Source organism: Jaculus jaculus, chromosome 19 (genome assembly GCF_020740685.1).
Source record: "Jaculus jaculus isolate mJacJac1 chromosome 19, mJacJac1.mat.Y.cur, whole genome shotgun sequence".
NCBI lineage: Eukaryota > Metazoa > Chordata > Mammalia > Rodentia > Dipodidae > Jaculus > Jaculus jaculus.
This window is the reverse complement of record NC_059120.1, coordinates 38,832,066-38,847,082: the sequence shown is the minus strand read 5'-3', so window position 1 is coordinate 38,847,082 and position 15,017 is coordinate 38,832,066. Positions and strand designations below refer to the sequence as shown.

At 39.4% G+C, this 15,017-nt stretch overlaps 1 protein-coding gene across 1 annotated transcript in view; it reads right to left on the bottom strand.

The window, feature by feature from the left end:
* The window catches only part of Ptpn22 (protein tyrosine phosphatase non-receptor type 22), a 66,239-nt gene that overhangs the window by 2,301 nt on the left and 48,921 nt on the right, over positions 1-15,017 (bottom strand). Inside the window, exons 19-20 of the mRNA XM_045138796.1 lie at positions 13,421-13,451; positions 6,378-6,452 (exon numbers count right to left, since the gene is read on the bottom strand). Of these exons, the coding sequence (XP_044994731.1) occupies positions 6,378-6,452; positions 13,421-13,451 (106 nt within the window). The remainder of the gene's footprint in view (positions 1-6,377; positions 6,453-13,420; positions 13,452-15,017) is intronic.

The window sequence follows — 15,017 nt, the reverse complement described above, 5'->3', positions numbered from 1 at the left end:
AGGTCCCATGTAAGACAGATGCACATGGTGGCACATGCGTCTAGAGTTCTTTTGCAGTGGCTGGAAGCCCTGGCACACTCATATATTCTCATTTTTTCTCTCTCTCTCTCCCCCCCTTCCCTCCTTCCCTCCCTTCCCCCCGACTCTAATAAATAAATAAAAATTTTTAAAAAGTAATACTCCTAGAAAACTTAGTCCTTTTATATAACAAAATGACATTTTAATTTTTCTTTCATAAACTCAGCTACACTGCACCCCACAGAGAAAGAGGATTAGGAAAATTTTCACACATAATGAAGGCTATTCTGATGCTTTTAAAAGATTTGCAGGAGCTGGAGAGATGGCTTAGCGGTTAAGGCATTTGCCTGTGAAGCCAAAGAACCCAGGTTCAATTCCCCAGGACCCACATAAGCCAGATACACAAGGTGGCACATGCATGTGGAATTAATTTACAGCCAAAGGCCCTGGCATGCCCATTCTCATTCTCTCTCTCTCCTCGTGTCTGAAATAAAAATAAAGTTAATTTTTAAAAAATTTTTGGGGCGGGCTGGAGAGATGGCTTAGCGGTTAAGCGCTTGCCTGTGAAGCCTAAGGACCCCGGTTCGAGGCTCGGTTCCCCAGGTCCCACGTTAGCCAGATGCACAAGGGGGCGCACGCGTCTGGAGTTCGTTTGCAGAGGCTGGAAGCCCTGGCGCGCCCATTCTCTCTCTCTCCCTCTATCTGTCTTTCTCTCTGTGTCTGTTGCTCTCAAATAAATAAAAAATGAACAAAAATTTAAAAAAAAAAATTGGGGGGGCTGAAGAGATGGCTTAGCGGTTAGGCACTTGCCTGTGAAGCCTAAGGATCCCGGTTTGAGGCTCGGTTCCCCAGGTCCCACATTAGCCAGATGCACAAGGGGGCGCACGCATCTGGAGTTTGTTTGCAGAGGCTGGAAGCCCTGGCACGCCCATTCTCTCTCTCTCCCTCTATCTGTCTTTCTCTCTGTGTCTGTTGCTCTCAAATAAATAAATAATTTAAAAAAAAAAAAATTTGGCTAGATGCCTTTAAATCCCAGTACTCAGGAGGCTAAGGTAGGAGAACTGTCTTAACTGTGAGGTCAGCCTAGGCCACACAGTAAGTACCAGGCCAGTGATGGCAAACACCTACAATCCTAGAACTCAGAAGGCTTGGGCAAGAGGATCAGGAGTTTGAGGTGAGCCAAACCCATGTGGTAAGGCCCTATCTCAAAGAAAAAAAAAAAAAAACAAAGCAAACAAACCAGATGAAACTAAGTTTTAGGACATTCTCAGATTGGGGCTAAGTTACCTCTTTTTATAACTTAGGTGTCTGATCAAGAGGAGACAATGTTTTATGTTTACAGTGATGTAATAAATGACACGTGTTAGCCAATAAATAAATATATATATATATATTTTTGGCTGCCCATGGTGGTACATGCCTTTAATCCCAGCACTTAGAAGGCAAAGGTAGGAGGATCACTGTGAATTCAAGGCCACCCTGAGACTACATAAGTCAGCCTGAACTATAGTAAGACCCTACCTTAAAAAACTAAAAACAAAAAAAAAAATTTTTTTTAAATTTTGCAGGTTCAAGGTGACACATGTGTCTGGAGTTCATTTGCAGGGCTAGAGGCCTGGTGTGCCCATTCTCACTTTTTCTCTCTGTCTCTCTCCGTCTTTCTCTAATAAATTAATTTTAAAATGGCAAAAAAAAATAAAGTTTTGCAGTTTGATAACATTTACTCAGCGTCACCAGCCTTTCCTTTTCTTTGACTACAGTGTACTTTTCAAGATACTGCTTTCTTAGCAACTTTCATGCCTTAACTTGGAAGATGAAAGATTTGAAATACAGAGGTAAAATAGAAAAACAGGAAACTTGAGCTGGAGACTTAGCTGGCTTAGCTGTTAAGGCATTTGCCTGCAAAGCCTAAGAACCCAGGTTCTCTTCCCCAGGACTCCCATAAGCCACATGCACAAGGTGGCACATGAGTCTGGAATTCATTTGCAGGGCTAGAGGCCCTGATGCATCCATTCCATTCTCTTATCTGCTTCTTTCTCTCTCCCTCCCCCCATCAAATAAATAAGGTATTTTTAAATGAAAAGAGTGTGTGTGTGTGTGTGTGTGTGTGTGTGTGTGTATGCCAGAGCTGAAAGAATAGGGAAAACAAGATTTTTAAATTTTTTTAAATTTTATTTACTTGAGAAAATGGATGCACCAGGGCCTCAGCCAATGTAAATTAAATCCAGACGTATATGCTACCTTGTGCATCTGGTTTAAATGGGTCCTGGTGAATCAAATCTGGGTTCTTTGACTTCACAGGCAAACACCTTAACTGCTAAGCCATCTTTCCAGCCCGTTGAAAGAAACTAGCAAGGACGTCATATGATATGAAAATGGAGGGTGGACTAACTGGAAAGGATTAAGCAAGGATGGGGGAGATAAAGGGCTGGAAAGAAGGGTTAAACAAAAATAAGTCATTGGAGGCAGAGGTAGGAGGATCACCATGATTTCAAAGGCAATGTGGGACTACAGAGTGAGTAAGCCTGGGCTAGAGTAAGATTCTACCTCAGGAAAAAACAATAATAGAGAGAAAAATATGTAATATGAAAAGAAGAAAGAAACCACTAGAATTTATTTGTTGTGATTTTTATAAATGGGATGGATGTGCACAGCCTACTTCATGTACATTTTGCTCTTCTGGGTGAAGATGAAAAAGATAGGAAAGTATTTCAGGTTAAATAGATTATCAGTATAGATGTCTTGACTGTAACCTACATCAACTAGGAATAGAAACGGGGACATGTTTCACGACTACTTCAAGTAACTAAAATTTCAATGATTCCCAGATTTTTGTTTTGTTTTTGTTTTTCGAGGTAGGGTCTTACTCTAGCTCAGGCTGACCTGGAATTCACTATGTAGTCTCAGGGTGGCCTCAAACTCATGGCAATCCTCCCACCTCCGCCTCCCAAGAGCTGGGATTAAAGGCATGAGCCACCATACCCAGCGATTCCCAGATTTTAACTCATTCACTGATCAATTCTCACTAGTATAGAACAATATGAGCTTACTTGCATGTGGATCAATTCAGGAAAAAATAAACCCAAACCACATTTTTTTCCCTTTAGAAAATATTTATAGTTTTAGCATGTATTAAATGTTCCTAAAACTGTATCTCTTTATGACATTTTCATTATATGTGTGTGTATGACTATATATACACACAGACACATATATAGTGCTTTGCTCATATTCACCCCATTAACACTCTTATCTTCCTCACATTCCTACTGAACCCCTTCCTCACTCCAACTAGTTTGCCTTCTACTTTTCATGCCTTTTATGTGATTAGGAATAAAACTCAGTAATAGTGGCCAGTAAGCTAGAAAGGGAATAAAAAAGGAGGGAAGACTTAATAGGATACTATTGTATATATGTAAGTAGAAAAACAAATTAATGGGGGTGAAAAGGCTTAAGTGAGGTCAGGGGAAGAGACTGAGTAAAGGAAAGGAGGAGGGAGGGCTAATCAAAATCTAAGAGGAAGCAGGAAATGGCTTAGAGGTTAGAGCCTTTGACTCTGAAGTCAAAGGACCCCGATTCGAACTGCCGAGATGCACGCAAGCCCAAGACACAAAATCTAAGAGGATATATATATGGAAACCTACTTTTTTAAACAATGGAACACTCAGAAGCCATAAATTGTTAGTTGAAAATTTTCAGTGCCAGACATGGGATACCTTCTAGTGAATTGTTGGCCAGGGAGGTCCCTGATACTCCCAAAACATTACAGGTTATTGCTGAGGCTCTTGATTTCCCACCAGGAATAGATGGTAAGACCCTATTGTCGAAGATTCCACATACTTGGGCTGCAAGGTCACTGAGAAATCCTGCTGGGTTTTCAGCTGAGCTGAAAATCTCCATGTAGACCAGCTAACAGAAAACTGTAACAGAAAAGGCTATGCTACATGCATTTCAATGGGAGAGAGATAAATCACCAGTGGAGATACTCAACAGTGGACACTGCAAGCCTTATGTTTGCCCAGCCAGGCCAAATGAGCCTATGGGTGCAATAGTGGCATGTCTGTTATGGGGGAAACCAACCACTCTTTCATTGAACTGGTGGCCTGCTCCATGGGAGGGAATACATGCCTAATACTGAAAACCTATGACAGGTGTAGTCATGAGCCCTAGGGGCATACGTCTGCTGGTGTCTAGCTAAATGCATATACTATGCTCACCAAACTACCCAGTAAGCATTTCTCTTAATGTTCATACTCTTGTATTAATGCTACTCTCACTTTTGGTTAGAGAATCTCTTTTCAGATGGCAGTGACCTTGGAATGACTCAGAAGTCACCATGGTGCTGAGAAGAAGTGATAGGAGTGCTCAGAACTGAAATATCTCTATCACACCTTTAAGACTCAGGGTCCATGGTGGAAGAGGTGGTGGAATGAATGTAAGAGCCAAAGGAAGGATAGGAGTTCTTAAAATGCACTCTTCTAGACACAAAATGGCCTGGATATCCATGAACTCGCAGTGCCTGACACTACCTACACAACACCATCGTAATAGGAAAAGATCATGACATCAATATAAAAGACTGATTGAGAGGGGGAGGGGATATGATAGAGTGTGGAGTTGCAAAGGGGAAAGTGGGGGAAGAGAAAGAATTACCATGGGTTATTATCTACAATTATGGGGGTTGTCAATAAAAAAAATGAGACAGGGTGTTCCTATGCAACCCATGCTGGCTTTGAACTCATAAATCTTAACTTTTCATTATAATATTTGAAACCTTAGAGTTAATGAAATAAAAAAAATTAGTGTAAAAAATGAAGCAATTCTAGTAAAAAAACATTTTCTCAAAGTAAGACAGGGACTGTAATGCAGACGTGGCAGAGACTGCTGGCTTTCTTTGCTGCTTCCTCAGAAATAACATTATATTTGGGAAATTGTATATCTGTCCATCAATATTACATTTGCTGTTCTCTACTATAGTTATAACTTAAGCTGAGTTAACATCAAAAATTTTCTTCAAGTTGACATGATACTGCCACTTCCAGGTAGAGGAAGCCATCTCCTCCTCCACACCTTCCCTCTTCCTACTATCTGCATTCTGGATGTGGTATCAACATAAATTTAACAGACCAGATGAAGACCTATCCTTGAGCTGCAATTCTCAAAATGTGGTCAAGAGATTCCTAGAGCCTCCCAGATTGTTTGAAGTGTCTGCTTTTTAGTTAATAATTTTCAGTTGTTATATCCTATATTAATTGCTATACTTCTTACAAAATGATACATATGATATTACTTTAGCATCATAGCACACCCTATAGGCTAATAGAATGCTTAAAGCATTTAAATTTGCAGCTTATATGTAGCATCAAATGAGTAAGCGATTTCTTTAAAATGTTAGAATTGTGCTGCATCTCCTACTGATGAATAAGGTTATATAAGTGATATAAAGTTAGGCAGCAATAACTGCTGTTCTTCTATATTGTGGAGAGAGGGGTGGGGGAAGCATGCATGGGCACACCAGGGTCTCTTGCTGTTGCAAATGACCTAGACACATGGTGCCACTTTTTGCATCTGGTTTTGCGTGGGTACTAAGGATTCAAACCTGGGCCAGCTGGCTTTGCAGTCAAGTGCCTGTGACCACTGAGCTGTCTTTCCAGCCTACAATTGTATTTTTTTTAATATATAAATTTGCTTTAGAGATGAACAGAAATACAATAGCATCTCAAATTCTTCATTTGGCTAGCTATGTTCATTTACTACATGTTAGCATAATTTGGCTTCCTCACTTTATTTTCCACACTCACAAGACAATTCAGTGCTATTTGAGATGTTAAAAGGTCAGGCAGAGCACACGACTTAGTGGTTAAAGGTACTCGCTTGTAAAGCCTGACAGCTTGCCTTCAATTCCTCAGTTCCCACATAAAGCCAAAGGCACAAAGTGATACATATAATGGAGTTTGTTTTCAGCAACAAGAGGCCCTGACATGCCTGTACTTTCTCCGTTTGCCAAATATCTTCTTAAAAGGTAGCTGAGGGGCTGGACAGATGGCTCAGCAGTTAAAATGCTTGCCTACAAAGCCCAATGAACCAGGACCCACATAAAGCCAGAAGCACCAAGGACAGTGTGCATTTGAAGTTCATTTGCAGTGGCTGGAGGTCCTAACATGCCATTTTCACTGCCTTCTATCTCTCTCTGCTTGCAAATAAATAAATGTAGCTGATGTTAAAAATAAAAAGAAGCACATAAATGAGTATAAGTACCTATGCATGCAATCGTAAAACATATTTAAAGTTGTATCTCTTATACTATAAATGACATAATTTACATACATTTTAACTCTACTATAAAATAATGCACATACCAAAATTCAGAAAGTTGCTAGAGTTTGGCTGAACAAATTCTGCAGATGTTTTTGGTGGGGAAGAATTACAGATACCTGTAATCAAAAGAAAAGAAAAAGTATTGGAGAAATAATGAAGATGAACTTAAGTTACTGTTTAATTCCATAATTAAAATTAAATTAGTATTCCAAAAAAAATGTCAATGTCAAATGTTAAAATACAGGTTGATACCAAAGCACTACAAGACTGATCATAAATAAAGGTAGAGGCAATTAGTGCTAGCTCAGTTTAGAGAAAGGAAATAAAACTACAACCATTGGTAAACCAGGAAGTCTCAGGATTTGGGGCTGGGAAGAAAATTCTGGATTTTGAGGTCTTCAGTCTCAGGACTTAGGTCTCATAAACTTAGGGCCAAGAAGGATGTCCAGCTAATGTTAGGATTTGTGGGGAGGGGAGTAATCAATGTTGTGACACTAATGATGTTATTATTTTGCTATATTACTGATTTGATCAATGGTTTTATTTATTTATTTATTTATTTATTTATTTATTTATTTATTTATTTAAGAAAGAGGAAGAGAGAGAGAGAGAGTATGGGTATGCCAGGGCCTCCAGCCTCTGCAATCAAACTCCAGATGCAGGTGCTACCTTGTACATCTGGTTTATTAGGTGGGTACTAGGGAATAGAATTTGGGCACTTTGGCTTTGCAGGCAAGCGCCTTGACCATTAAGCAATCTCTCCAGACCTAACCAATGGTATTTTACAGTAAACTTTTAAAAAAAAATTCAAAACATGGGATGACAATAAAATATTCTTTTTATTTCTATATTTTAGGGTCTTTTTCTCTTGACTCTCCCACTCTCCTCTCCTCTCCCCTCCCCTCCCCTCCCCTCTCCTCTCCTCTCTTCCTGTAAATCACTCTGTAGCCCAGACTGGCCTTGAACTGTGATAATCCTTATGCCTCAGCCTCCTACAGGCATAAGCCACCATGCCTAGCAAGGTTTCCTTTCTTGCAAGCTGATGATATAGTAAATCCCAAAACTAAAGAAAATTGCCAAAGGAATATTGTATCATGAATCCACTACTTTTAGGACTCAAATTTTGGTTTTGGACTTTCTTTGTACTCTGACCAGCTATAGAACATATAACATTATCCTCTACTCATGGAATTTCTTTACTTGTAGCTACTATTTTTTCTTATTATAGATGATTCTAATTTAGGTCTATGGTCTCCTAAAAGTACTGTCAGTCTGCTTGATTTGCTATTTTAGTTACTTCTCTGTAGATCTAAAAAAAATGTATTTGCTTTCCTAGTACCTTAATATATTATACATGTATGAGTTTCTACCCAGTTTTCAAAAGAACCCTATAAAAATTTGATCGACATTTTCTATATGCATGGTCTTGCAGTAAATAAAGATAATTTCAGGTTTGAATATAGTTTCTCACAAACCGCATAACTGAAACAAAATGCTAAATATCCTCGTTTTTGTTCTCAGCATGTTAAAAGGCAGTGTGGGAACTGCATATATGTGTTTGCACATACATACTTAATATTTGTGCTCTAGAAACATCTTTCCCTCCAGCAGATACTCAAGTCTGAATCACTAGAATACATAGTAGATTTCAGTCATTTCCAATTAAATGTATATTTACTGAATACTGATTTGGTGCCAAGTAATGGCTAGGCACTAAGGACAGACAGGAATACAAAGTAGAAGAACATGAAGAAGGAGATGTCCATGATCTTTACACTGCATGTTAGCAGAGCGTTGTTCTAATTCCTCAGAAAGACAGAAGTGTCCCAGAGGGACATACTATTTTTTTTTTACAAAGGAGAAAACTATTCTGCACACATATACTAGAGAGAACTAACAGGGTTTTTTGTTATTGCTTGAGGGAAGGTCTCATTCTAGCCCAGGCTGACCTGGAATTCACTATGTAGTATCAGGCTGGCCTTGAACTTACAGCAATCCTCCTACCTCTGCCTCCTAAGTGCTGGGATTAAAGGCATGCACCACCATGCCCAGCAAGAACTAATATTTTTCATATTGGTTTGTCTCAGATATTTTATACTGACTGCCCAACATGCATTTCCTCTTCTCCATCCTTCCCCAATTTTCAGTATACACACTTCAAGTAGACCTATTTCTACCTTTAGATCTAATAACAGGCTAATTTTCATTGTTACATTATGTGGTCTGACATCATTACTGATGAATCAGTGTTCACATGTAACCATGGCTGAATATAAGGCACAACACTATCCTGCCTAAGCAGAACATTGAATATACTGTTAAGAATTAGTTCAGGTGCTGGGCCTGATGTCCCGGCACTCAGGAGGCCAAGGTAGAAGGATCACTATGAGTTTGAGGCCAGCCTTAGACTACATAGTGAATTTCATTCAGGTCAACCTGGGGCTAGAGCAAGGACATATCTCAAAAAAAAAAAAAAAAAAAAAAAGCTGTGCGTGATGACACAAGCCTTTAATCCCAGTGCTCTGGAGGCAGAGGTAGAAGGATCCCTGTAAGTTCAGAGTCACCCCAAGACTACATAGTGAAATTCAGGTCAGCCTGGACTAGAGTGAAACCCAACCTTGAAAAACCAAATAAATAAATAAAATAAAATAAAATAAATTTAAAAATAAATAAATAAAAGAATTGGTTCAAGGCTGGAGAGATGGCATAGCGGTTAAAGTGCTTGCCTGCGAATCCTAAGGACCCATGTTTGACGCTACAGATCCCATGTAAGCCAGACGCACAAAGGTAAAGCAAGCGCAAGGTCACACATTCTCACTAGGTGACGCAAGCGTCTGGAGTTCTATTGCAGTGCTGAGAGCCAATCCTCTCTCTTGCTCTCTCTAAAAAATAAAATCTCCTCTTTCTGCTCCTTCCTCTAAATAGAAAAAATTCATAAAATAAATATATAAAAAATAATTGGGGGCTGGAGAGATGTCTTAGCGCTTGCCTATGAAGCCTAAGGACCCTGGTTTGAGGCTCGATTTCCCAGGACCCACGTTAGCCAGATGCACAAGGGGGTGCACGCATCTGGAGTTCGTTAGCAGTGGCTGGAAGCCCTGGCACGCCCATTCTCTCTCTCTCTCTCTCTCTCTCTGTCACACTCAAATAAATAAAAATGAAACAAATTTAAAAAAAAAAAGAATTGGGGGCTGGAGAGCTGGCTTAGCGGTTAAGCACTTGCCTGTGAAGCCTAAGGAGCCTGGTTTGAGGAATTCCCCAGGACCCACGTTAGCCAGATGCACAAGGGGGCGCATACATCTGGAGTTCATTTGCAGTGGCTGGAGGCCCTGGCGTTCCCATTCTCTCTCTCTCTCTTTCTCTCTCTCTCTCTTTCTCTCTGTCTGTTGCTCTTAAATAAGTAAATAAAAATAAATTTTTAAAAAATGGGAAAAATAAAGAACTGGTTCAGGCTTAGGCAAACAAACAAGCTAACACCAGCAGCCTCAATTAGCAATGAATGTCAGACTATTGCTTAAGCAACCAGGAAATAGCTATTTGTTTTCCATCATAAGCCTGAAACTACATGGAAAAGCCCACCTATGAGTAAGGTAGTAGACTAAAACAAAGCTGACAGATATGGGACAATTAGAGCCTGTTGATATCATTTGAACCATTGGTTAAAAGCCAATAAATTCCTCTTCTCTGCTCAAGTCAGCTCCAGTTGGGTTTTCTGTCACTTGAAACTACAGCATTTCTGAGCAATTAAACATTTCCCACTAACAGTTGGTATTGGCCATTATGTTTAACAGCTTCAACTCTTGTCACTTATAATTCATTCTCCATACCATGGCCATGATGGTCCTTTTATAAAACAGAGCGTGCTGCTCAATTTATAATAGCTGGGAAATGGAACCAGCCTAGATGTCCCTCAACAGATGAGTGGATAATGAAGATGTGGCACATTTATACAATGGAGTTCTACTCAGCGGTAAAGAAAAATGAAGTTATGAAATTTGCAGAAAAATGGATGGACCTGGAAAGTATTATACTAAGTGAGGTAACCCAGACCCAGAAAGCCAAGCGCCACATGTTCTCTCTCATATGTGGATCCTAGCTACAGATGACTGGGCTTCTGCGTGAGAATGAAAATACTTAGTAGCAGAGGCCAGTAAGTTAAAAAGGAGACATAAAGGGTAGAGAAAGGAAGGGAGGAGGATACTTAATAGGTTGATATTGTATATATGTAATTACAATGATTGTAATGGGGAGGTAATATGATGGAGAATGGAATTTCAAACGGGAAAGTGTGGGGGTGGGGAGGGAGGGAATTACCATGGGATATATTTTATAATCATGGAAAATGTTAATAAAAATTAAAAAAAAAAAAACAGAGTGTGCAACATCTCTATGTAAAACCCTTTCATGGTTTCTCATTGCATTTAGAATAAGCTATATAACATGACCTATAAGAATGTAACTACTACTCCCCTTATCTTTCTAGCCTCATTTTACTTTTTTATGATCACATAATTACTTTTTTTTAATTGTATTTTTATTTATTTGAGAGGAAAGAGGAAGAGAGAGAATGGGCATGCTAGGGCATCCAGCTATTGCAAACGATCTCCAGATACATGCGCCACCATGTGCATCTGGCTTACATGGGCCCTAGGGAATCAAACTTGGGTCCTTTGGCTTTGAGGGTAAGCACTTTAACTCCTAAGCCTTCTTACCAGCCTTTTTTTTTTTTTTTTTTTTTGTATTTTACGGTAAGGTCTCACTCTAGTTCAGGCTGACCTGGAATTCACTATATAGTCTCAGGTTGACCTCAAACTCACAGCAATCCTACTACCTCTGCCTCCCAAGTGCTGGGATTAAAGGTGGGCACCCATGATGCCTGGCTATAATTATTCTCAAAAGCACTTTTCAGCGGTATTATGTATATGTTTGTGAACTTACTTGTTAATATTTATTTATTGACTTAAGTTACACAGAAGCCTTCAGACCAGTATCTTTCCTGTTCACCATCAAATACCAAGTGCCTTACACACGGTCTGGTATATGGAAGGCCCTCAACAAGTATTCACTGAATGAATGAATAATCCTAGCCATATATGCCAGCTTTAAGCAATAGTTAAAAATACTGCTTTCATTAGAAACTTAAACTACAGACCATAAAAAATCCAGACATCAGAAAGAACACAGGGCACTCTGGAGTCATGAGCCACTGGAAGGGGCAGAGGACATATGTGCAAGTATGAGCAGTTAAGTCTGAAGCTTCAGGGCAATCTGGGGCTAGATACTACCTTTCACCTAGTGACAAAAAAACACAGGATCAGAAAGGCTGAATAAAATGGAAATAAGAGTCCAGCCTAGATTCCAAGAATGACCAAAGAACTCTTAAATAAAAATAAGATTCAGTCTCTAAAAGCCCCATCATATCCTAAGGCTGCCCCAATATAAATGTGTCTGAGGTGTGTTTGTTTATTTGATATCCCCAGATGTTGTTGCATTTAGAAAGAAAGCTGAATGTTTCATAAGCCAACCTTAGTAAAATACACCTTTGATTACTCAAATCACTCATTTCTTTGTTTCCTATTTACCAACTGTGTGGTTAATCTCCATTGATTGGCTTGATTGGCTCTAGACTCACCTAGTAATCAAATGGCTCTAGACTCACCTAGTAATCAAATCTCTGGGCATGTCTGTGAGAGAATTTCTAGATTAGGCTAATTGAGATGGAAGGCCCACCCTAACTAGTGGTGGCAGCAACCCATGGGCCGGGGTCCGTGCCAGAATGGAAAGGAGAAAGCGCTGGGCACATTTATGGCTTCTTGACTGGGGCATCTGCTTTCCTGCTGCGATGAATAGGTGGCATCCGCCCAAGCTATAAACTGAAATCAAACCTTTCTCCCTTGAGTTGCTTCTTGTCAGGTATCTTGTCACAGAAAGTATACCAACATCATATCTTTTTGACATGTTTAAATTCTCCTTTGATTAATGTTAGGGGGAAGGCCACATTTTCACTGATGAAAAATCAGTTCATCTCAGAAATCCAATGTGATGGTAGCAATAGCAAACTATTGTGAATCTTTATTTTATGAATGGAGAAATAAAGTGGAAGCCCAGAAGAATAACACTGTTATAAGTCTTCTTACATAGACTAGACTTTAAATAAGTTTCCTCAGTGTTCTTGGTCCTTCCATACAGTGCCAGTATACTATCAACAACGGTTTAATCCTTCATGATAAACCAAGTAAATAAAAGTTACTAGAAGCATACTATCATGTGTTATGGGTTTCATTTTTTTGGTGTGGTGAGTTTCAAGGTAGTGTCTCACTCTAGCCCAGGCTGACCTACAATTCACTATGTCATCTCAGGGTGGCCTGGAACTCATGGCGATCCTCACCTCTGCCTCCCAAGTGCTGGGATTAAAGGTATGTGCCACCATGCCTGGCATGGGTTTCATTTTATTTTATTTTATTTATTTTTTTATTTTTGGTTTTTCGAGGTAGGGTCTCACTCTGGCTCAGGCTGACCTGGAATTCACTATGTAGTCTCAGGGTGGCCTTGAACTCACGGTGATCCTCCTACCTCTGCCTCCCTAGTGCTGGGATTAAAGGCATGCACCACCACGCCCGGCATGGGTTTCATTTTAATTGTAATATAGCAGAATAGTAAGCAACAGACTTTTACTGGTAATAATGCTTGGTAAAAACAGGAATCTGTCAATGCTTTGCTTATTTTATTCTACCAACACATTTGTTTCACAATATGCTTTGCTGTGAGTATTCTCAAAGAAAATATATTTAAGGTTAGACTGTGAACAGTTTTAAACAGTATGTTTGGATCTAAGCATTTAGTATGGGTTGAAATACCAAACACTGTACAAATTGTAATTATAAACAGAAAACCCTTCCCATTGTCAGCATTGTGTAGCCCAGCAAAATGCAAGACCTAGAAGTGACTGTTTGATCCATAAGAACCTAATGAGATTGTTTAGGAATGATATTACTAATTTTTTCACAGGGTAATAACATAGATAAAATTTATTTATTTGTAAAAATGATATATACATTTTTTAAATAACCACAAAGAAACTTACTCTTTTTGACGTTTCGCAAAAGTTTTAAACTCTACAAAAGTGAAGAAAAGAAAAATTATTTTTTTCTTGTAAAATTCAAAATACTTTAGTCAAATAGAAATAGACTTAAACTTTAAAGGAGTACTTTCCTTAAGAACAGCCTGAGCCCTACCATTTTTAATTCAGTACAAAATTCACTTCTATTTTTATCAATGTCAGTATCTTTATTTATTTATTTATTATTTTGTTTTTTTCAAGGTAGAGTCTCACTCACTCTAGCCCAGGCTGACCCAGAACTTACTCTGTAGTCCCTGGCTGGCTTTAAATCACAGCAAGCAAACATTCTTCTTACCTCTTCCTCCACTGGGATCAATGTCAGGCACTACCACACCCAGCCAATGTCAGTATCTTTATATATACATTCCTAAGTACACATTTAGAAATAATGTATTCTAATCAAGAATGTTTGCCAGGGCTGGAGAGATGGCTTAGCGGTTAAGCGCTTGCCTGTGAAGCCTAAGGACCCTCGTTCGAGGCTTCGTTCCCCAAGACCCACGTTAGCCAGATGCACAAGGGGGCGCACGCGCCTCGAGTTCGTTTAGCAGTGGCTGGAAGCCCTGGTGCGCCCATTCTCTCTCTCTCTCTCTCTCTCTCTCTCTCTCTCTCTCTCTCTCTCTCTCTACCTCTTTCTCTCTTTGTCGTTCTCAAATAAAAATAAACAAAAAAAAATTAAAAAAAGAATGTTTGCCAACCAGGCGGTGGTGCATGCCTTTAATCCCAGCACTAGGGAGGCAGAGGTAGGAGGATCACCGTGAGTTCAAGGTCACCCTGAGACTACATAGTGAATTCCAGGAGAACCTGAGCTAGAGTGAAACCCTACCTCAAAAAAAAAAAAAAGAGTGTTTGCCTATCATATTCTCTAGCTCTTACTAAAACCATATTGTTAGCCATGCTGCTTCTTCCTTCCAACAAACCTGTGTCCTTGGCCACCTTTATGGTAATCAGTCTCCCCCCCCCCCACTTCTCCTGCTTTGCTTCTTCTCTCTCTCTCTCCCCCCTCTCTTTTTTTTTATTTTTTTTTTTTTTAGGCATAACCTCACTGTAGCTCAGGCTGGCCTGGAACTCATAGTCATCCTCCTATCTCTGCCTTGGAGTGCTATGATTAAAGAGGTATATGCCACCACCCTGCTGGGTTTTCTCTTATTATGAGTAAGTTTGAGCATAGCACATGTTTAATGGTTAAACCATACTTATTTTATCTTCTTTGAACTATCTGGTAAAATACATATACACACACACACACACATACAGATATATATATATCTGTATATATATACATATATATATATCTGTGTGTGTGTGTATATACAGATATATATATATCTGTATATATATACATATATATATATCTGTATGTGTGTGTGTGTGTGTATGAATATATATGCTTTTTTTCCAAGGTGGGGTTTCACTCTAGCTCAGGCTGACCTGGAACTCACTATGTAGTCTCAGGGTGGCCTTGAACTCATGGTGATCCTCCTACCTCTGCCTCTGAGTGCTGAGATTAAAGGCGTGCACCACGCCTTGCCTGGTCATATTTTTTGGTCATGTGTTTTTGTCT